This window comes from Antechinus flavipes, chromosome 2 (genome assembly GCF_016432865.1).
Source record: "Antechinus flavipes isolate AdamAnt ecotype Samford, QLD, Australia chromosome 2, AdamAnt_v2, whole genome shotgun sequence".
Lineage (NCBI taxonomy): Eukaryota > Metazoa > Chordata > Mammalia > Dasyuromorphia > Dasyuridae > Antechinus > Antechinus flavipes.
This window is the reverse complement of record NC_067399.1, coordinates 390,663,838-390,681,174: the sequence shown is the minus strand read 5'-3', so window position 1 is coordinate 390,681,174 and position 17,337 is coordinate 390,663,838. Positions and strand designations below refer to the sequence as shown.

The following is a 17,337-nucleotide window of genomic DNA, read 5'->3' as shown; positions in this document are numbered from 1 at the left end:
ATCTCCAGTGCCCAGGGAGCAGCGCGGCCGGCCGCGGAACTTGGGACCCCCTACCTCTCAGGACGGATAGGAGAAAGAGGGGAAGGGATGCCCATGAACCGGATGATTAATAAACGTGGAACTGAAGGATCTTGGGGAATGGGGATCTCTGAGATGCTCAGCTTCTCGGGGACCGATAGAACACTTCAAGTTCCGCGGATACCCCAGGAACACCCTCCCTCTGGGGCCCGGCCCCACCCTCCCAACGGAGCTCAATCACCCCAGTGCCGAGAGCAGCAGCCAGCCTTGAGGGGGAGGAGCTACTGGGGTCTGGGGCGTGGCATCTCTGGCGTGGGGCGGGGCCTCGGCCTCCCCCCTCCCTTGCGGCTTGGAGCCCGCGGCGGCCTCAGATTCCGCAAGGGGCGTGGCGTCGCGCGATGACGCAGAACGCACAGGCCTGGAGGGCGGAGGAGCGGGGCCTGGTACCCTCGGTACTATGGCCAAGACGGTGGCCTATTTCTATGACCCGGATGTGGGGAACTTCCACTACGGTGAGTGTAGGGAGGAGAACCTCGGGCAGCGGGGGGTCGGGGGAGTAGGGGTTATCGGTGCAGCAAGTTCTCTCTTCTCTACCTCCCCACCCCCACCAGCCCGGATCAAATGGAGGATTGAGGAGTGGGGGTGGGGTGGTGGAGCGGGCTCCCTGGGATTTGGGGGAAGGAGCATCCTGGGCCCTCTGGGGAATGGGTCAGCTACCCTTCTTGGTCACCTTTCCTCCAGGGGCCGGTCATCCTATGAAACCCCATCGTCTGGCGCTCACCCACAGCCTAGTGCTGCACTATGGACTCTACAAGAAGATGATAGTAAGTGTTTCTCTTGCCTCCTCCCAGTCACCCAGCGCTTGGGGAGGGGGTGCCGAGCGGGAAGGGAGGGGGCAGATTCCCCGCTTTGTATGTACTTGCACTTGGGATGCAGGCTTAGAGGAAATGGAGACCGGGAGACCCTTTCATCCCGAGTCACAGGTTAATGGGAATTAGAGCTAGGTGGTGTTAGAGATCTGTAGTTAACTCCCTGCTTTTTATAATGGGAAACTGAGGCCAAGAGAGGAAGTGGCTGAAGTTAAACAGGAAACTTGTGTAGAAAGCTTTTGATTTGAACCAAGATCCTCTGACTCCAAAGCCAGCATTTTCCTTACAATACCATAATACCCCTCGTGCTGTCCCACAATATCCTTTTCTTGCTTTGACAAGAGACTAAAACCTTAGTATCCCAGTGGAATGAGAGGGTGCTTTGAGTAGTCTCTTGTATGAGTTAGTTTGGCCTTTTCATCTTTCTGTTTTGAGTTTGTGTGGTCCTAGGAGGACTCCAAGATGATTGGCCAAGGGACTTGGGTTGGCTGCTCATATCCCCTGCAAACCGCCCCCCCCCCCCAATATAACCAAAAGTTTACCAACAACATTTATAAAACCTTGTCTCTATGGATGTACTTAGCCAAGACACATGTTTTTGACTTGGTTGGGATTTGAAAGATGAGAACTAGAACCATTCAAACTCAGAATGATGTCTATATGCCTGCCATTGATGGTCATTTTAGGGTTACTGTTGAATATAAAACCCTTGGAGGGATCTCTGTATGGTAGTGGTTTACTAAAATATGATTAGCTTCCCTCTGGAGTTTTTTGATCACATAGAGAACTTATTTTTCCACTATTTGTTGAAATTTGTATTTTGATATATAAGGAGAAAGTGCCTAACTTTAGGGAATGTTTTATTGGGAAAGAAATAATTTCCAATTTCAGAAAGCTTTCTACTAATTTGGAGAATTATAATAAGGAGGACAATAATAATAATGCGTTATAGTTATATGTTGACTTGCTTTTCAAACTAGTTGTATGTACAATATCACATTTTAATCAAGAAGGAAACATTAGGGTAGGAAAGTGAAGAAAGGTGAGCAGATATCAGGACTATGGAGAGAGAGAGAATTTAAAGAGTGGGTAAGGGAGAAAAGGCAATGTGGCAATGTGACTGGGAATAAAGCATAGCAAAGTAGTCAATGACTAATCTCAACATCTTTGCTTTAGCCCCAAATTAAATGGGGAGACCCTCATGTAAGAGGGAGTGTCTATATGTAGGTACTTTACTGGAGAAAGCTTTAGAACTTCTGAGGCTGGGCTGAAACAATCAAAAACCCTTAATCTAGATCTAATTCTGCCTAACTTCAACATGTTTTCTTTATTCCAAGGTCTTCAAGCCATACCAAGCCTCTCAGCATGATATGTGCCGCTTCCACTCAGAGGATTATATTGATTTCTTGCAGCGAGTCAGCCCCACCAACATGCAGGGTTTTACTAAGAGTCTCAATGCCTTCAATGTAGGGGATGACTGGTGAGGGAACTACATCAAGGAACCTTTGATGTAGATCATTGTTGGTCATTGGGTTGGGGAATTAATTGTAGGGAAGAGGAAGGGGAACTGTAGGGAATTTTTCTAAGAAACAGTGTCAGATATAACGGGACACACAGAAGTACAATTCTTGAGGAATTTATGTCCAAATTGAGGAAATCTCACATATAAGGTAAATAGTAAAAGCTTCCAATTTTTTCCCCCCTTAATTCCTATAGTATTTCTGCCTAAACCATTCATTTGACACTAATTAGATACATTATTTCATCTCTTAAATTGTTCTTCATTTTTCTTTCTTCCCACAGTGCCTAGAATTATATTGCTCAAAAAGTAGGCAGTCAGTAAATAAGTAAATGAACACATCATTTTTTTTCCCCCAACAAAAAGATGAATGAATAGAATGGGATGTAAAAGGAAGAAGGCCTAAATTGGATTAGGTGTATTGCCTGGGGATGGGGTAGAGGTGTTCAGGAGACAAGGCTCTGGATGATCCAATCATGTCCTCTGTTTTACAGTCCTGTGTTCCCAGGCCTCTTTGAATTCTGTTCCCGTTACACAGGTGCTTCCCTGCAGGGAGCTACACAACTGAACAACAAAGTAAGCATATCTCTGTCCCCCCCCCCATTCATCCATTACTATGGTGTCTGCAACCACTGAGCCCTTGCCCCTTCCTCATGTTCCCTGTACCTTAGTTATGGGGAGGGCTATGATTTAGATGTTTGTCCTTTAGATCTGTGATATTGCCATCAACTGGGCTGGAGGGCTGCACCATGCTAAGAAGTTTGAGGTGAGTATGGAGGTGATGGAGGGAACTAAGGGTGTCATGGGTGGCATGGGTTGCTGAGGGTGGGGGCCAAAATATGGTGAGGGGTGAAGGGATGAGGTGCTTCTTCCCCCAAAGCCACTCTCCTGCTGCAGGCCTCAGGTTTCTGCTATGTCAATGACATTGTGATCGGCATCCTGGAGCTTCTGAAGTAAGGAACTTACAGGGGAGGATGGGGTGAGATAATGGGGAATGAAATCTCTCTGGACTTTAAGGAATTGTGAGTCTTTGGACTGGGCTTCTCAGTCCCAACTTTACACTGTAACATCCAGTAATCCTGATTTATTCCCTTGTGGTAGATAATTTTTACCTTGATCACATTTATTTTTTCATAAGTCCCCATCTCCAATTCCCCTCTTCCCACCCCTAGCCCTACCCTAGGGTGATAGTTTATACCCTTTGTAGGAATGCCCTTGTTAGACAGTTTTAATTAATCTGGGGATTTCGTCTAGATTTCAGGTGATTAGGCTCTGTGGACATAAAGGGTTCCAAGTTTGGGAGCAATATGTGAAAATGGGATTGGGGAAGAGATTCCCTCTTGGCTTAGCTATGTTTGCCTCAGACTCTTTGTTTTCCTTCATCCTAGGTATCACCCCCGTGTATTGTACATTGATATTGACATCCACCATGGGGATGGTGTACAGGAAGCCTTTTATCTCACTGACCGAGTCATGACTGTGTCTTTCCATAAATATGGCAATTATTTCTTCCCTGGCACAGGTAGAGAGATTTGGCTGGGAAGAGTGGGAGGAAGGAGAGGAGTTTAGACTGAGGGAATAGTGGGCCAGGGATGATTACATAGCTTTAAGAAGGAATAGTAGGGGTTAGATGGTTGTTGGGAACAGAGTCTTTTTGTGAGTTCAAAAAGTTTAGATTTGTAATATTCCATTTTCCCTATAAGTTACCCCCAGCAACATTTCCTCTGCAGGTGATATGTATGAAGTTGGAGCAGAAAGTGGACGCTACTACTGTCTCAATGTACCCCTGCGGGATGGCATCGATGATCAGAGTAAAGGACTACTTATTTGCCTAATCTCATATTTTTCTTTATTGTATACTGGCTATTTTCTTGTGTCTTAATGTTGCCCTATATCTGGGTTACTGGTTCCTTGAACCCTCCTTTCCAAGTTGTTCTCCTTGAGGTGTTACTTGTCTACCTCTTACCACTCCAGGTTACAAGCACCTCTTCCAGCCTGTCATCAACCAAGTGGTGGATTTTTACCAACCAACGTGCATTGTACTACAGGTAGCAACCAATTTGAATGCCTGGGTGTTTGTGTTGGGGGTGGAGTGGGTGGTAGGGGAAGTTGGGGTCGGAAGTTAGCCTTGGCCTTTGTGGAATATTGCAAGGAAGGTGACAATTCTCAGTTTGGGGGAGAAATACAGGATAAATAGTCACCTATGTTGTTCTAGTCAGTTTTCTCACCCTAGCTATCTGGAATTTTGCTCTTTGCAGTGTGGAGCTGATTCCCTCGGTTGTGATCGGCTGGGCTGCTTCAATCTTAGCATCCGAGGTCATGGGTAAGACTTTTCTTTACATACCTTCCTGGATACCCTTCATAAATATCTTGGGGGTTGGGTAGAAGTACCTTAAGTTTATATACTTGTAGTATAGGGATAGGGTCCTTGCCTTTTCTTGTGGAGATAAAAGAACTAAAAGGGGAAATATACATGGAACCAATATCTGTGATCTCATTAATGCAGATATTCCTTTCAATGATACAGATTAAAACTCATTTATTTCCTTTCCATTGTGTGGGATTCTTTTTCATGTACTTCCATAAATTTTCCATAGGGAGTCCCCTCAACAGTGTTGGGGGCCTTCCTCAAATTCTGCTGTTGCCAAGTAGCTAGTGGAGTACATGGCCCATCTATTAATTATCCTTCGCTGCTTTATTCGCTCTTCTTATGTAACCATGGAATATGAGAAGGAAATGTCAGAAATGACTTGTATTCTTGGTCTGATTGGAAATGCTAGGGGCCCTTGGTGTTAGAAAAGGTAAGGTAAAAGTGAACAGAAAGATGGAAAACAGATAGATAGTTCAGCTGCTAACATTTCCTTGTCCCCAACAGGGAATGCGTCGAATATGTCAAGAGCTTCAACATCCCATTGCTGGTACTGGGTGGTGGTGGCTATACTGTTCGAAATGTTGCTCGATGTTGGTGAGTTCATCCCCTCATCTGTCTCTCTTATCTCCTTTGAGTATCATGAATTCATTAAGGATTGCCAAAATGGATCCTAGAACTTTCTTGTTTAGTCCTTTTCCTCCCCTTGTTTTAGGACATATGAAACATCACTGTTGGTAGAAGAAGCTATCAGTGAAGAGCTACCATATAGTGGTGAGACACTCCTCCCAGCCCATCTTCAACAGATTTATTTTCTTGGAGCCCTAGGATAGCATAGGATGGGGATGGAAGAATAATTTGAAATCTTTCAGTAGGTTGAGCTGAAGTCTTCTTATTAAGTTTTTTTTTCTGAGTCTGAATTCCTGAATTGCAGGAAAGATGAAAGTCTTGGCCCTTTTTCCTATAGAGTCTAAGTTAGATAGGTATGAGATCCAGAAATCTTAATTCCTTCTGTGCTGAACCTTTTTCACTTTTGTCTTGGTTGATTTGTTTTTTTTTTTTCCTCTTGGCAAACAAAGAATATTTTGAGTACTTTGCCCCAGACTTCACACTGCATCCGGATGTCAGCACACGAATTGAAAACCAGAATTCACGCCAGGTCAGTGGCCCAAAGAAATGGGAATGACTAGTAGAGGGGCAGGGATTAGGGTGCAGGTTGTGTTATAGGAGATTTACTGCCCATTGACTTGATTAGAGTGTGATTTTTGGAGGGGAAGGAGGGTGAGGGAGAGGCACAGAATCAGAAGGGTTTGGCTGCTACTTCCATGCCAAGGAACTAAGGAAAACAAAATGAGGGAAGGAAGTTTAAGACCAGTTCTGGTAATAAAACCCAAGTTGCTTTGATAGAAATCACAACAGTCAGAGGCTATAATGTTATTTATTAAGAGACAGCTCCCAACTGGAATGTCCCTGACTAAAAAAGAGTTGTGGAATTTAGTGCTTTTGAGTTAGGGTGCTTTGGGAATGGATGAGAAATAGCTTATGTTCTATTGTGTCTTCCTTCATATTCATGGCTAGTACCTTGACCAAATCCGGCAAACGATCTTTGAGAATCTGAAGATGTTGAATCATGCTCCCAGTGTCCAGATTCATGATGTACCGTCTGATCTGCTGACCTATGACCGAACTGATGAAGCTGATGCTGAAGAAAGAGGCCCTGAAGAAAACTATACAAGGTATGGGGTGAGGAGAGAATAGTCATTGACTGAGCCTTAAGAAAGACAACAGCCAGCTATTTTGCTGGAGGACTGAAATACAGCCATAGGAGAGTGGGTTTTTTTCCTTCGTATTTTTGTGGCTAAAGGAGAGAGGAATACTTAAAAAACTGTGACATGTATTTTGTGGGAAGTGCAAAAGGCTACAACAGTTTTGGTAGAAGGGATTTAAAGAGAATGTTGCTGCTGAAAATACACAAAGTGTCTAGACATTGAGAGGAGTTAGGAATATAGGCACTGGAGCCTGCTGCTACCACTTTTTATTTATTTCTTCCATCTTCTCTCCCCTGGTCAAGTGTTCAATAAATGTTTATTGATTAATTGATAACACTGATCTTTCCTCATTTCCCAGGCCAGAGGCTTCCAATGAGTTCTATGATGGAGACCATGACAACGATAAGGAAAGTGATGTAGAGATTTGAAGCTTGAAGCAACTGATGCACAGAAAGTTACCTCCCACTTCAGGGTTGGGCAGGTGGCAAGAAGAGTGTGAACTTCCTTGTGTGTCCCTGGGCCTTTGCCATCCATCCTGTGGGGAAGAGTCTAAAGACTACTGGTCTAGAACCTACTTTCCCTTACCTCCAGTCTTCCCTTCAAGCCAGAGGTGGTCATTGTTGGACAGGGGGATGGGGACAGTTCTAGCTCTGACTTGGAGCTGTAAGGTCAGCTCCTCTAGGTAGGTCAGAAAGGTCTCATGTGTCTGCAGGCCAGTTTTCTAGTTTGCCCTCTGTTCCCAGACCCCTATCTTCTTGACAAAGGTATTTTCAACACGAAGGGGGACGGATGATGTTTTTGTTTCCAGCCATACTGTGCCCTCTCTGACATATACTTTAGTTTGGGAGTGGAAAGGGACCAGGAGAGGATTGCCATTTATTTCCTACCTTATGACTCCCTTTTGATTGGGAAAGGAAGAGGTGGAGAGAGGTTTTGTGTCCTGCCTTTTCATATTTTATGTCCATTTTACCATTGTTTTTATCCAATAAATTGAGTCAGTATTTTTCTTATCTACTACTGTCTTCTTCCTACATATTTGGTATTTCCTTCAAGTGTTGCTTGTATATTTTGGGGAATTTGAGGGTGAGAGGGGAGTTGAGGATAGAATTCAATGTATCCAAGGAAAATCAGGTGATTTTTCTTCTATTTCTTTTCTCTGAATCCCTGGACTTTTCCTAGGACAACTATACTTTATAAGCTCTGGAGAGTGGGGCCTAACTTATTTATGAATTTGGACTCTGAGGCTAACATCAGGGATGGGGTTGGGATTTCTGAGTTTGGGTTTGTGACACAAGGCAGAGAACCCAGCCCCAGCTCTGTGTATGGGTTAGCTTGTCACCTGCCTAGGCTGACCTCGGTAGAGGTGGAGGTGGAGAAGCATTACCAACATCTCCGGTTCTGAGTTCCCCCTTCCCCACGGAAGGTTGATTTCCCCTGTATTCCATGACGTCTAAGCACAACAGCCCAGCAGCGCCTGGACGTGGAGTTAAAGAGTTTGCGGTTCTGTCGGAGGTCCGGCAGATGGCGCTGTTCCTGGTTCTGGACTCCTCAACTTCCTCCCCACTAAATCGGGGTTAGTGGTTGAGCCCATTGGACAGGTAGAGCGTTGAAACGGTCGTCACTCCCCCCAGGTTCAACGCACTGTTGGTAGGCACCGCACGGAAGTGTGGCTGCCTCTGAGCTCGGGGTAGTCTACTTGATATTCATGAGGCGCGCGCAGCTCGGCTCCTAATGAGCTCAGGGAAGGCGGGGGACAGAGGCACTGGGCGGCGGCGGCGGCGGCGCGCGGGCGGCGAGGAGGCAGCAGGCGGGCGGCGCGCGCCGAGCCGAGCGGAGGGAGCAGGCTTCAGGGGGCAGCGTGCTAGCCGGTAACATGGAGCCACCCGGAGGGGGCCTAGGGCCGGGCCGCGGGACCCGGGAAAAGAAGAAGGGTCGGAGTCCCGAGGAGCCGCCCGTAGCTGGCGGCGGCGGTGACGGCGGCAAATCCAAGAAATTCGTGAGTGTCCCACCCACCCACCCATCGCTTCAGCCACGGCCCTGGCACAGTTCTCCCTAAGCCAACGGCCGGGGAGCCGCCCCCGCTGCCTGCCAGCTTGCCCGGTGCCCTTCCTGCTATCCGGCTCACCCTCGCCACCGTTCCTCCTCAACTCTTGCTTCCCCAAGCCCTTAATGCCCTCGTACCCCGACTACTATAAGATCTGAGTCAGTCCTGGCGCCCTTCTTGCCCTCTCAAAAGTCCCTCTGTGCACACCTGGCCCTCTTAATCCCCTCTAGCCACTCTCCCCGACTTGATCCTCTTCAACCACCTCTTACCCCACCCCCGACCGGGCTCCCCATAATCCCTTCTTCTACGCTCGGGCCACCTTTATTCCTACCTGTCCCAACAAACATTTCAAACCTGGTTTCCCTTCTTATCTCTTTCCCTAAACTTCCCAACCCCCCCTCGCCACCTGGCCTCACAGGTACTCACCTCCCTACTTCCCACACCAAAACCTGGATCCTTTAAGCCCCTTCTCTCCATTTACTCCACCTTTAATTACTTCTGTCCACTGTCCACTCTCCCCTTTCTCTTCCTCCACACCCTGGGCCCCGTTGAGTTACTACGTACAGGGTAATGGAGAGTCCTTTTTCATCAGCCTTGTCACCTTCTCTTCCCCTCCTTGGGAATCTTCAGGTAGCCAGCCACCTTCGCAGCTCCTGTTGAGTCTTCCTTTGCTTGTTGTTGCTCTCTCTGTTTTCCCCTAATATTCCATGAAACTTCTTCTTTTCAGACGTTTTCTCCCATAACCTTTCCTGAATTAATTCTCTTTTGCTATCTCACCTTTTAATTCCTACCTTCTATCAATCACTCTCCAACTTTCTATTTCCCCCTTCTGTTAACCTAGATGTTCCTTCTTTGGCCCAACCCTCTTTTCTCCAGGTACTTTCCCATGTTCATTTTTCTAAACCTCTCTTGGTATTCTCTTATCACCCTCTCCCTTCTCCCCCCATTCCCATCCCACCCCCATTTCCCGATTTATGGTTTAGTCTTTTTACTTGTTAACTTTGCATCCAATAAAATCTTTTATGCCCTCAGTCTAGTGTCATCTGATAATGGCTCTCAGGAATGTTACCTGACATGTGACCTCTCAGATATTTGTCCTTTCGTTTAAAGAAATAAACTCCTGCTCCATTAGGCATATCCCTCAGTCATCTTATTATTCTTATTTTCCAGAATTTCTTCCTTTGTCTTATTGCTTCCTTGGGGGTAAACTTGGGGGTAGACTCTTGCCCTAATATAATAATAATTCTCTCCCTCCACAAGTAGAGAGGAAAATAGAATTTCAAATAATTTGTGAATGATGAAATTGTTTTATACATTTTCTATTATTGTCATTTCATCCTGTCTTCTACCTCATTCTCTTCAGTGCTGTCTGTGTTGAGTAGTATAGCTTTCTTTCTGTGGGTTCCCAACTTCAACTCCATTCTGAAGAAAACCATGCAGCCCTTACTTAGCATGTTCTGTTATAATGTCCATCCCTTTCCCCCATACTAAATCCTCCATTCCAACTCCTTTCTCCTGGAGGCTCTTTATTCTCTTAACACTTTGGAAAGACAAGAGACACATTATCTATGGCTCCTTTAAAGAGCTTAGTTGAGTACAAGATCTTAATAAGTCTTTATTAGTTGTAACTCTGTATTCACTTCTTCAAGATGATAATCTCCTTACGAACTTTATTTCTCATGAAATAAATTGCTTATAATTTTCTTTATCCTACCTTTTCTTCCTTACTTCCCTCAAACAATCCAAGTAATTTTCTCAGAAACTTGGCAAGAAAACTGATAAAAATGATGAATTGGAAGGAAATACTACTTTCTAACTAGGATGTTGGGAAATGCAGTACTACACAGGAATGACTTGTACTGGAGCAGCTGACATAATGGAAAGGGGAATAGATTTGAAGTGACTAGTTTGAGTGCTGAACTCTGCTATTACCTATTACCATAGGCAAGTCACCTAATCTCCCTTTGCCTCACTTACCTGTCTGTAAAATAGGACTATAATATGTTTAATACTTAAGTGACACAGTTGTAAAGAGGAAAGCCCTTGTGTAAAAAGGTTGAAGTAGTTGCCAAAGGGATTAAAGTAATGAGCTTTCTTTTCTGCCTATGTATAGTTAAACCAGATGCCCCTAGGTCTGATAACAATCGATCTTTATAATTAGCCTCATTATTTCAGACCACTAATTGCATATTTTTATACTGGCTGTTAGTTCTTCACCCTGAGCTTGGGGCATAATAGTTTAAGAAAATTTCTCTTTGGCCCAAAAATGTTGTGTTTTGTACCATAGCGTCACCTGAATTTTTCTAGATTGGTTGCTGAATCTTTTTTAGTCTGGATTAAGCTTTCCTTCCCAGTCTAAAGTTCTTAGGCCCCTTATTTGGAATTTCTTTCTAATCCTTAGTGTCACTTTGCATTGAGTTTGTCCTTCTCCTGAATTCCAAGTAGACCTGCTGATTTACAGTCTTAGCTCCTTTTTTTACACTTTCCAGGTCATTCTTAGGAATTTTTTTTGTGTCTTTGATTTGCCTAGCTCTGGTATGTTTCACAGAGTTTTGGAATCTATTGAATGTATGTTGCTCGAGGCTGAGAAACTTCTAGCACTCTGCTCCGTAAACTACTGTTACCTTTCTTTATCTGGTGAATGTATTTGACTCTATATTTGCTTTAGAGAGGGTGGAGTTTTAAGTTCCTTATTTCTTCAAAAGGTATTTTTAACCCTTAGCTTGTTGAAATGTCTAATCTAGTATTACAAGTAGTGAGGAGAATTTTTTTTTTCTTAAGGAAAGAATTATTTAAATATCTTCTAACTAGTAAATTTAAGCTCTAAACTAGTAAGTTTAAGAACATTCTAGCCCCCCCTCTCCTTGCCTTTGGGGAAAAAAATGTAAGTTCTATAAACATCTAGGGTTAGGAGTGGCACCAACTTTTTGTGTGTGAGAAAATGCCAGTGGTGTATTGCTTGTTTTTAATTGTTATTTAAAGTGAGACTTTCTTGTTAGAAGTAGGCTCTAAACTCAAAGTTGTTGCCTTTTCTAAAGTTTGTTTTCTGGAACTATAGCATGAGTCTCTTTAAGAAAACCTCCAATGACTATATCTGGTTCTGAGAGTATTACTAATCCCTTTAGGAGTTTGATATCTTTTAGGAAGGTTTTGATCACAAATTTTAGGAGGGACATGGATTAAAAGAAAAGGCTATTGGGAAAGGAGGAAAGGAGTCAGATTTAAGTAAGAGGAAAAAAAGGGAAATCCACAATGAGGCATAAAGTCTCATTTGGTTGGGAATTTGCTTTTTGTTTCTGAGGTGCTTTGGGTATGGAGAAGAGATGAAACCTAACTTTAAATGGCTATTGTGTGGTATCTATGTAATTTTTATTGCTATATGTCATAGCAATTAGAAAAAGGCTGCTTGATGCTCTCCTCTTGTTCTTAGTGAGTTTGATTCACACATATTCATGGATATGCCTTTTATTTATTTATTTTTTAAAACCATCTGTTGAGAAAGTCTTAGCTTGTAGGTGAATAATAGAAATCTCATTTAGCAGAATTTGGTGTAAACCCTCCTCTTTCAGTAGTGGTAAACAAGACTGACAGTCCCAGTCTGGCATGATTGCTTAAAGCTATTTCTAAAATGTGATTGTAAGAGAAGTATCGTGTCTGACTCTTTAGTCCTCATATTTAATGGCAGTCACATATATGAAAAAGAGAAACATTTATGAGAAAATGCTTTACCTTTTGAGTTCCCCCTAAAGTTGCTCCCTTTATAGGTTTATTTATGCTAGAAACATAACTTTATAAAGCATTTAAATAAGAAAAACTAGAAGTGGAGGAGTTTTCTTTCATCTTTAATTTGAAGCATCTTCAAACATGACTTTCCCTTTTCTGTCTGTTCTATCTATCTATCTATCTATTTATTTATTTATTTTGTTCCAGTTAGACTACATTGGGGAATAATTTAGATTTTTTTTTTTTTGTCTGAACTTATATAAAGATTTTTGAGAGAGGTCAGTCAAGAGTCAGAAAAATAGGATGTCAAATAGGGATTAATCAACACTAAAGCTATAAATAAAAAATACTTATTGTCCTAAGCTTTTGTGCAAATTTCTCATTGTCTGCCTTTAAAGAAGATATTAACTATGATTGGAAAAGTTGGAGCAGGCCATCCAGAAACTTCGCACAATTTTTGTGTTTTAGAAGTGGTACTAAAGCCAAGGATTTTAACACCTGGGATAAAGGATGGTCTGTAGGAATTATATTTCAGATTGTAAAATGACCTGAAAATTTCTTCTTCCAGCTGTGTCTGTAAAGACACTCTACAGGATTACTTGGTGACAGTGACTGGTACATTTAGACTAGCCTCAAAGGAAATCCTCTTTCACTCAATGTATACTGTAGCTGACTGTGCAACCAAAATTAAATTCCCTGCCAAGGGAGAAATGTCCTTAAAAGTAGATATTCTTGTAAAGATCTGCTGAAATTTAAAAAAAAAAAAAGAAAGAAAGAAAGAAAGACCTAGATAATAAAAAATGAGAAAATAATTAAACTTTGTTGTTGGCCTGTGTATCAGATGAGACTAATTTAGGGGTCCTGATGCACTTTACAAATAGATGTTGTGTATTATACATAAGGGATCGTTTTATCTGCAGTGAAACACAGTTTAATAGATACATGGTAATTCTAGGTATAAATCTTGTGTGCATGAAGCCAATAGAAGAAATTTATGGAGACAAGGAATTAGCATCCTAATATTCAGAAATTATCTACAGTTTAATTGATTAAAATAATGCACAACTTTTGGAAACACTAGAGTTTCCCCAATCCTTTCTTAAACTTAATTTTTGTAAAAGCAGATTTCATACTTATTATTATTATTATTATTTTTTTACAAAAAATGTGTTTTTTCCTATATAATGTCCTCTTTATTTACCATTCCCTATAATTTTTTTTTTTTAATTTGAAGCTACTTACTTGAGAGTGTGCCTTTTGATTTGCTGGGGTTTTTTTTTATATTTCAATGTTTGCTATACCTTCTTAGTAAAATATTTTAAAAATTATTTAAAAGCCTTTAAATAGCTTTTAAAAATTATCCCCTCTCTTCTAACAAAAGGCTACAGAATGTTTGCCACTAAGTAGGTGAGGTGAATAGGGAAAAGTTACTACTCTGACCCTACCCATCTTTTTCTTCCTTCTTCCTCCTTGTCCCTTCTCTTCCTGGGGTAATTGGAGCCAAATGAACTTCCAACCCTGTTGGGAAACAGGAGTATGGATCTTGCTTGTTGCACCAAGGTATTTTTAAGTTTTAGTCCTGAAATCTAAAAGGAAGAAAGCCCCCAAACAAAAATTAACTCCTTTAAACATTTGGAAACCATTTATAGCTCTTCCCCTACCTTTCTTTTGCAAATACACACATTTACGCATTAGTGAACAATTTTTAAAATTTAAAAAAAATCAAAAGACGACAATTCCAGTTTATTTTGATTAATTATACAACTTTTAAGTAATTGTACTTCAGTAAATGGAGGAAAGATTCTTAATGATAAATGGAGATTACTAAGGCTAGCCCAGAATATTGACATAATTTTATCTACCTTCACCTTTGTTTCAGGTGAAAATATCCCGAGGGAAAAGAGTTGCAAATTGCATATAAACATGATGCGAATAGGAGCTTATGTTCTACTTTAAAATTTAGTTTAATTTCAGTGTACATATGTATATTAAGATATATGAACAAGAACAAGGAAAAAACCCAACTACTAACTAAAAATACTTGTACTTTTTTCCTGTTATTTATTCCTGTTCGTGAAATCAACAACTTGTATATATTAACTTTTTTTTTTAATTTAATTTTATTTAATAATAACTTTGTATTGACAGAATCCATGCCAGGATAATTTTTACACAACATTGTCCCTTGCAATCACTTATGTTTCGTTTTTTCCCCTCCCTCCCTCCTCCCTCCCCCTCCCCCCAAGATGGCAAGCAGTCCTATATATGTTAAATATGTTGCAGTATATCCTAGATACATTGTATATATTAACTTAACAAGGTAGTTGACAAAGTCATCAACTTGTCTGAATTTTTATACTCTTTTGTTTTGGTTTTCTTAACTCTTATTCATTTCATATTTTCTCGTATTTCTTTGTATTCTTATCTTATCCTTGATAATTTCATGGATGTAAGGTAATGTTTCAAAATTGTTTTAAATTAGTCTGCATTCTAGAAACAAAATCTAAGCATTATTGATTGTTCTAATTTGCTTAAATTACAACTCTCCTCCCCTATCTTAAGTTATTTGGAATAATAAAAGTAATTTTTAGAAAAGGAACAGATAGCACCAGAGAGAAGGGTAGAGAAAAGATTAAATGAACTTATTTCTTTGTTGCTTGGATCAGTAACTTTGTTTTTTAATCTGTTTCTTAATTTCACTGGTATGAATAAATTAACTCCTAGTGGAGAAACCTATCAAGGCAGATTATAAATGTTTTGCCACTTAGAATCTTAAAAGGTTGCCTAAGAACATTGAAAGTTAAAGTGATTTCCTTGATATTAAAGGGTATTGTGGATTCTGTCAGAAAGTTCATTGATCTCTGTAAAGATTGTAGTGGTGAAGGTTTATCTGTTTTTCATCCTTTTCCCCCAGACTTGAAAAATAGGAAAAATTTCCAAAAGTTAATTGAACTTTGCTTATCCTTTAGATGTGCAGGAAACAACTGTGTTGCTTTAAGTCCAGGCAGCTTGTCTTTTTTCTTGAATCATAGGTCAGTAGAAAGGTGAGTGAGTAGCTTTTGAGTGTAACATAGTCTCTTATGTAAATGAAACAATGTCACCTGTCAGGAATTTTGCTGTGTAAATTAAATAGAACAAGTGGTGATTATGGGAAAGGGGAAGGAGAAACTGTTCTTGTAACATTTTTTTGGTGGTTCTTCCATGTGACTTCTGCGATAGAGTAGTAGTACTAAGCTGTTTCTGAAGGACTACAGAGGTGGATAATGGCTAATAACCATAGGTCTCTTCCCCCCCCCCCCCTTTTTTTTTTTAGGGAATTGAATTTAGGGAATTATTTTTTTCCCATGCTAACTACTTTGTAATTTTAATTTTATTTTTTTAAAGCTTTATTTTCAAAACATATATATGGATAATTTTTCAACATTGACCCTTGCATAGCCTTGTGTTTCAGATTTTCCTCTCCTTTCCCCCATCCCCTCCCCTAGATGGCAAGTAATCCAATATGTTTTACATATTAAAATAAAAAAAAAATTTAAATTACATATTTAAAATAAAAAATAAAATAAATATGTAAAATTTACATATTACATACATTACAATATATGTAAACCTATTTATACAATTTTCTTGCTGCATAAGAAAAATCAGATCAAAAAAGAAAGAAAATGAGTAAGAAAACAATGCAAACAAACAACAAAAAGAATGAGAATGTTATGTTGTGATCCATATTCAGTTCCCATATTCCTCTCTTGGGTATAGATGGCTCTCTTCATCACAAGAAAATTGGAACTGGCATCAATCATCTCATTGTTAGAAAGGGTCGCAGTCATCGGAATTGATTGACATATAATATTGATGTTGCCGGGTATAATGCTTCCCTAGTTCAGCTCATTTCACTTAGCATCAGTTCATGTAAGTCTCTCCAGGCATCTCTGAAATCATCCAGCTGATCATTTTTTATAGAACAATAATACTCCATGGCATTCGTATACCATAACTTACTTATTCAGCCATTCTCCACTGAAGGGGCATCCATTCAGTTTTCAGTTTCTTGCTACATAGGTCTCTTTTTGAATATAGATTATGCTTTGAATTATTTGCTCATAGTTATTAATCATGAAGTGATTTCTGCAAGAAACCTTCTAAAAATGAGTATTTTCTGCTTGATCTGGACCTGGTAGAGTAATAGTGATGGAGAGAGAATCTGAAGTTTCTTTTGTCCTTACTAGAGTATATATACTCTATGGTTTTTGTTATTCATCTAATTCTTCTAGTAAAGTAAATGACTTCCATTATGTTAATTTAATGAATAATCAAGAGTATTTAGAGTAATGATATTGTTATAGGTGCTGCTGTTTTGGTCTCTGACTTCCAGGAACTTATAATTTCTTTGCTAGTCCAGAAACAGAGAAGAAGATGATTACTTCATGACATGCCATTATTTGATATTGACTGTGAAAGTTATAGTTCAGAGAAGGATAAAGGTAATATGTGGTAGAAGGAGAACTTAGATTTTAAGGGAGATAATTTTTTAGAATCATGTAATTTTAGAGTTGGAGGGCATAGGATTACTTTAGAGGTAAAGAAATTGAAAGCCAAAGAGGGTATGGGATATTGTTAGAGCCTAGACCTCCTGGCTCCATATTTAACCCTCTTTTTCAGTGTGTTACACTATTTTCTAGTTTGTACTATAGTTATTTGTTTATTATGTGTCTTATTTCTCTATCTGGCATGTATCCCTTAAGACAGAGACTTATATTATCTAAACTTTGCAGGTCACTCAGTGCCTAGTATTGTGGCTTAAATATTCTATATGAGCTTAAATATTCTCTGATTTGAATTGTAGCACTCTCCATTTCAGCCAAAATGGACTTTTTTCTTTTCCTTTAAGGTTATAGAAGTGAGAGAAAACCATTTGATAAAAGCTCTTGAGCTGACTAAAAAATCCTTGGATCTTTTGAAATTACTTATAGAAAGCAAGGGTAAAAGAACATTGGTAATGAGTAGATAATGTCTTTTATTTTCTC

The 17,337-nt window shown here is 40.4% G+C and overlaps 2 protein-coding genes across 3 annotated transcripts in view; both read left to right on the top strand.

Moving 5' to 3' along the window:
* The first annotated feature begins 437 nt into the window (after positions 1-437).
* Positions 438-7,557, top strand: HDAC3 (histone deacetylase 3). Of its 2 annotated transcripts, XM_051978606.1 has the most exons (15): positions 438-530; positions 760-842; positions 2,225-2,367; positions 2,901-2,982; positions 3,116-3,172; positions 3,304-3,359; positions 3,795-3,928; positions 4,137-4,217; positions 4,381-4,454; positions 4,665-4,729; positions 5,282-5,371; positions 5,490-5,548; positions 5,854-5,933; positions 6,353-6,510; positions 6,902-7,557. In XM_051978606.1, the coding sequence occupies exons 1-15, from the start codon at positions 476-478 to the stop codon at positions 6,969-6,971; spliced, it is 1,287 nt and encodes a 428-aa protein (XP_051834566.1). In that variant the 5' UTR covers positions 438-475; the 3' UTR covers positions 6,972-7,557. The 2 variants fall into 2 exon arrangements, with proteins under 2 accessions (XP_051834566.1, XP_051834567.1); XM_051978607.1 differs by lacking the exons at positions 438-530; positions 760-842; positions 2,225-2,367; positions 3,304-3,359.
* Positions 7,558-8,116: 559 nt separating this feature from the next.
* The window catches only part of DIAPH1 (diaphanous related formin 1), an 86,672-nt gene continuing 77,451 nt past the window's right edge, over positions 8,117-17,337 (top strand). Inside the window, exon 1 of the mRNA XM_051978615.1 lies at positions 8,117-8,539. Within this exon, the coding sequence (XP_051834575.1) occupies positions 8,417-8,539 (123 nt within the window). The 5' untranslated portion in view covers positions 8,117-8,416. The remainder of the gene's footprint in view (positions 8,540-17,337) is intronic.

Bases quoted from the DNA above. Each gene is read 5' to 3' on its own strand.
- HDAC3 (XM_051978606.1), top strand. From the start codon at position 476: ATGGCCAAGACGGTGGCCTATTTCTATGACCCGGATGTGGGGAACTTC. The intron at 2,368-2,900 runs GTGAGGGAACTA...TCTGTTTTACAG, and splicing joins TTCAATGTAGGGGATGACTG to TCCTGTGTTCCCAGGCCTCT. The intron at 3,173-3,303 runs GTGAGTATGGAG...CTCCTGCTGCAG, and splicing joins ACCATGCTAAGAAGTTTGAG to GCCTCAGGTTTCTGCTATGT.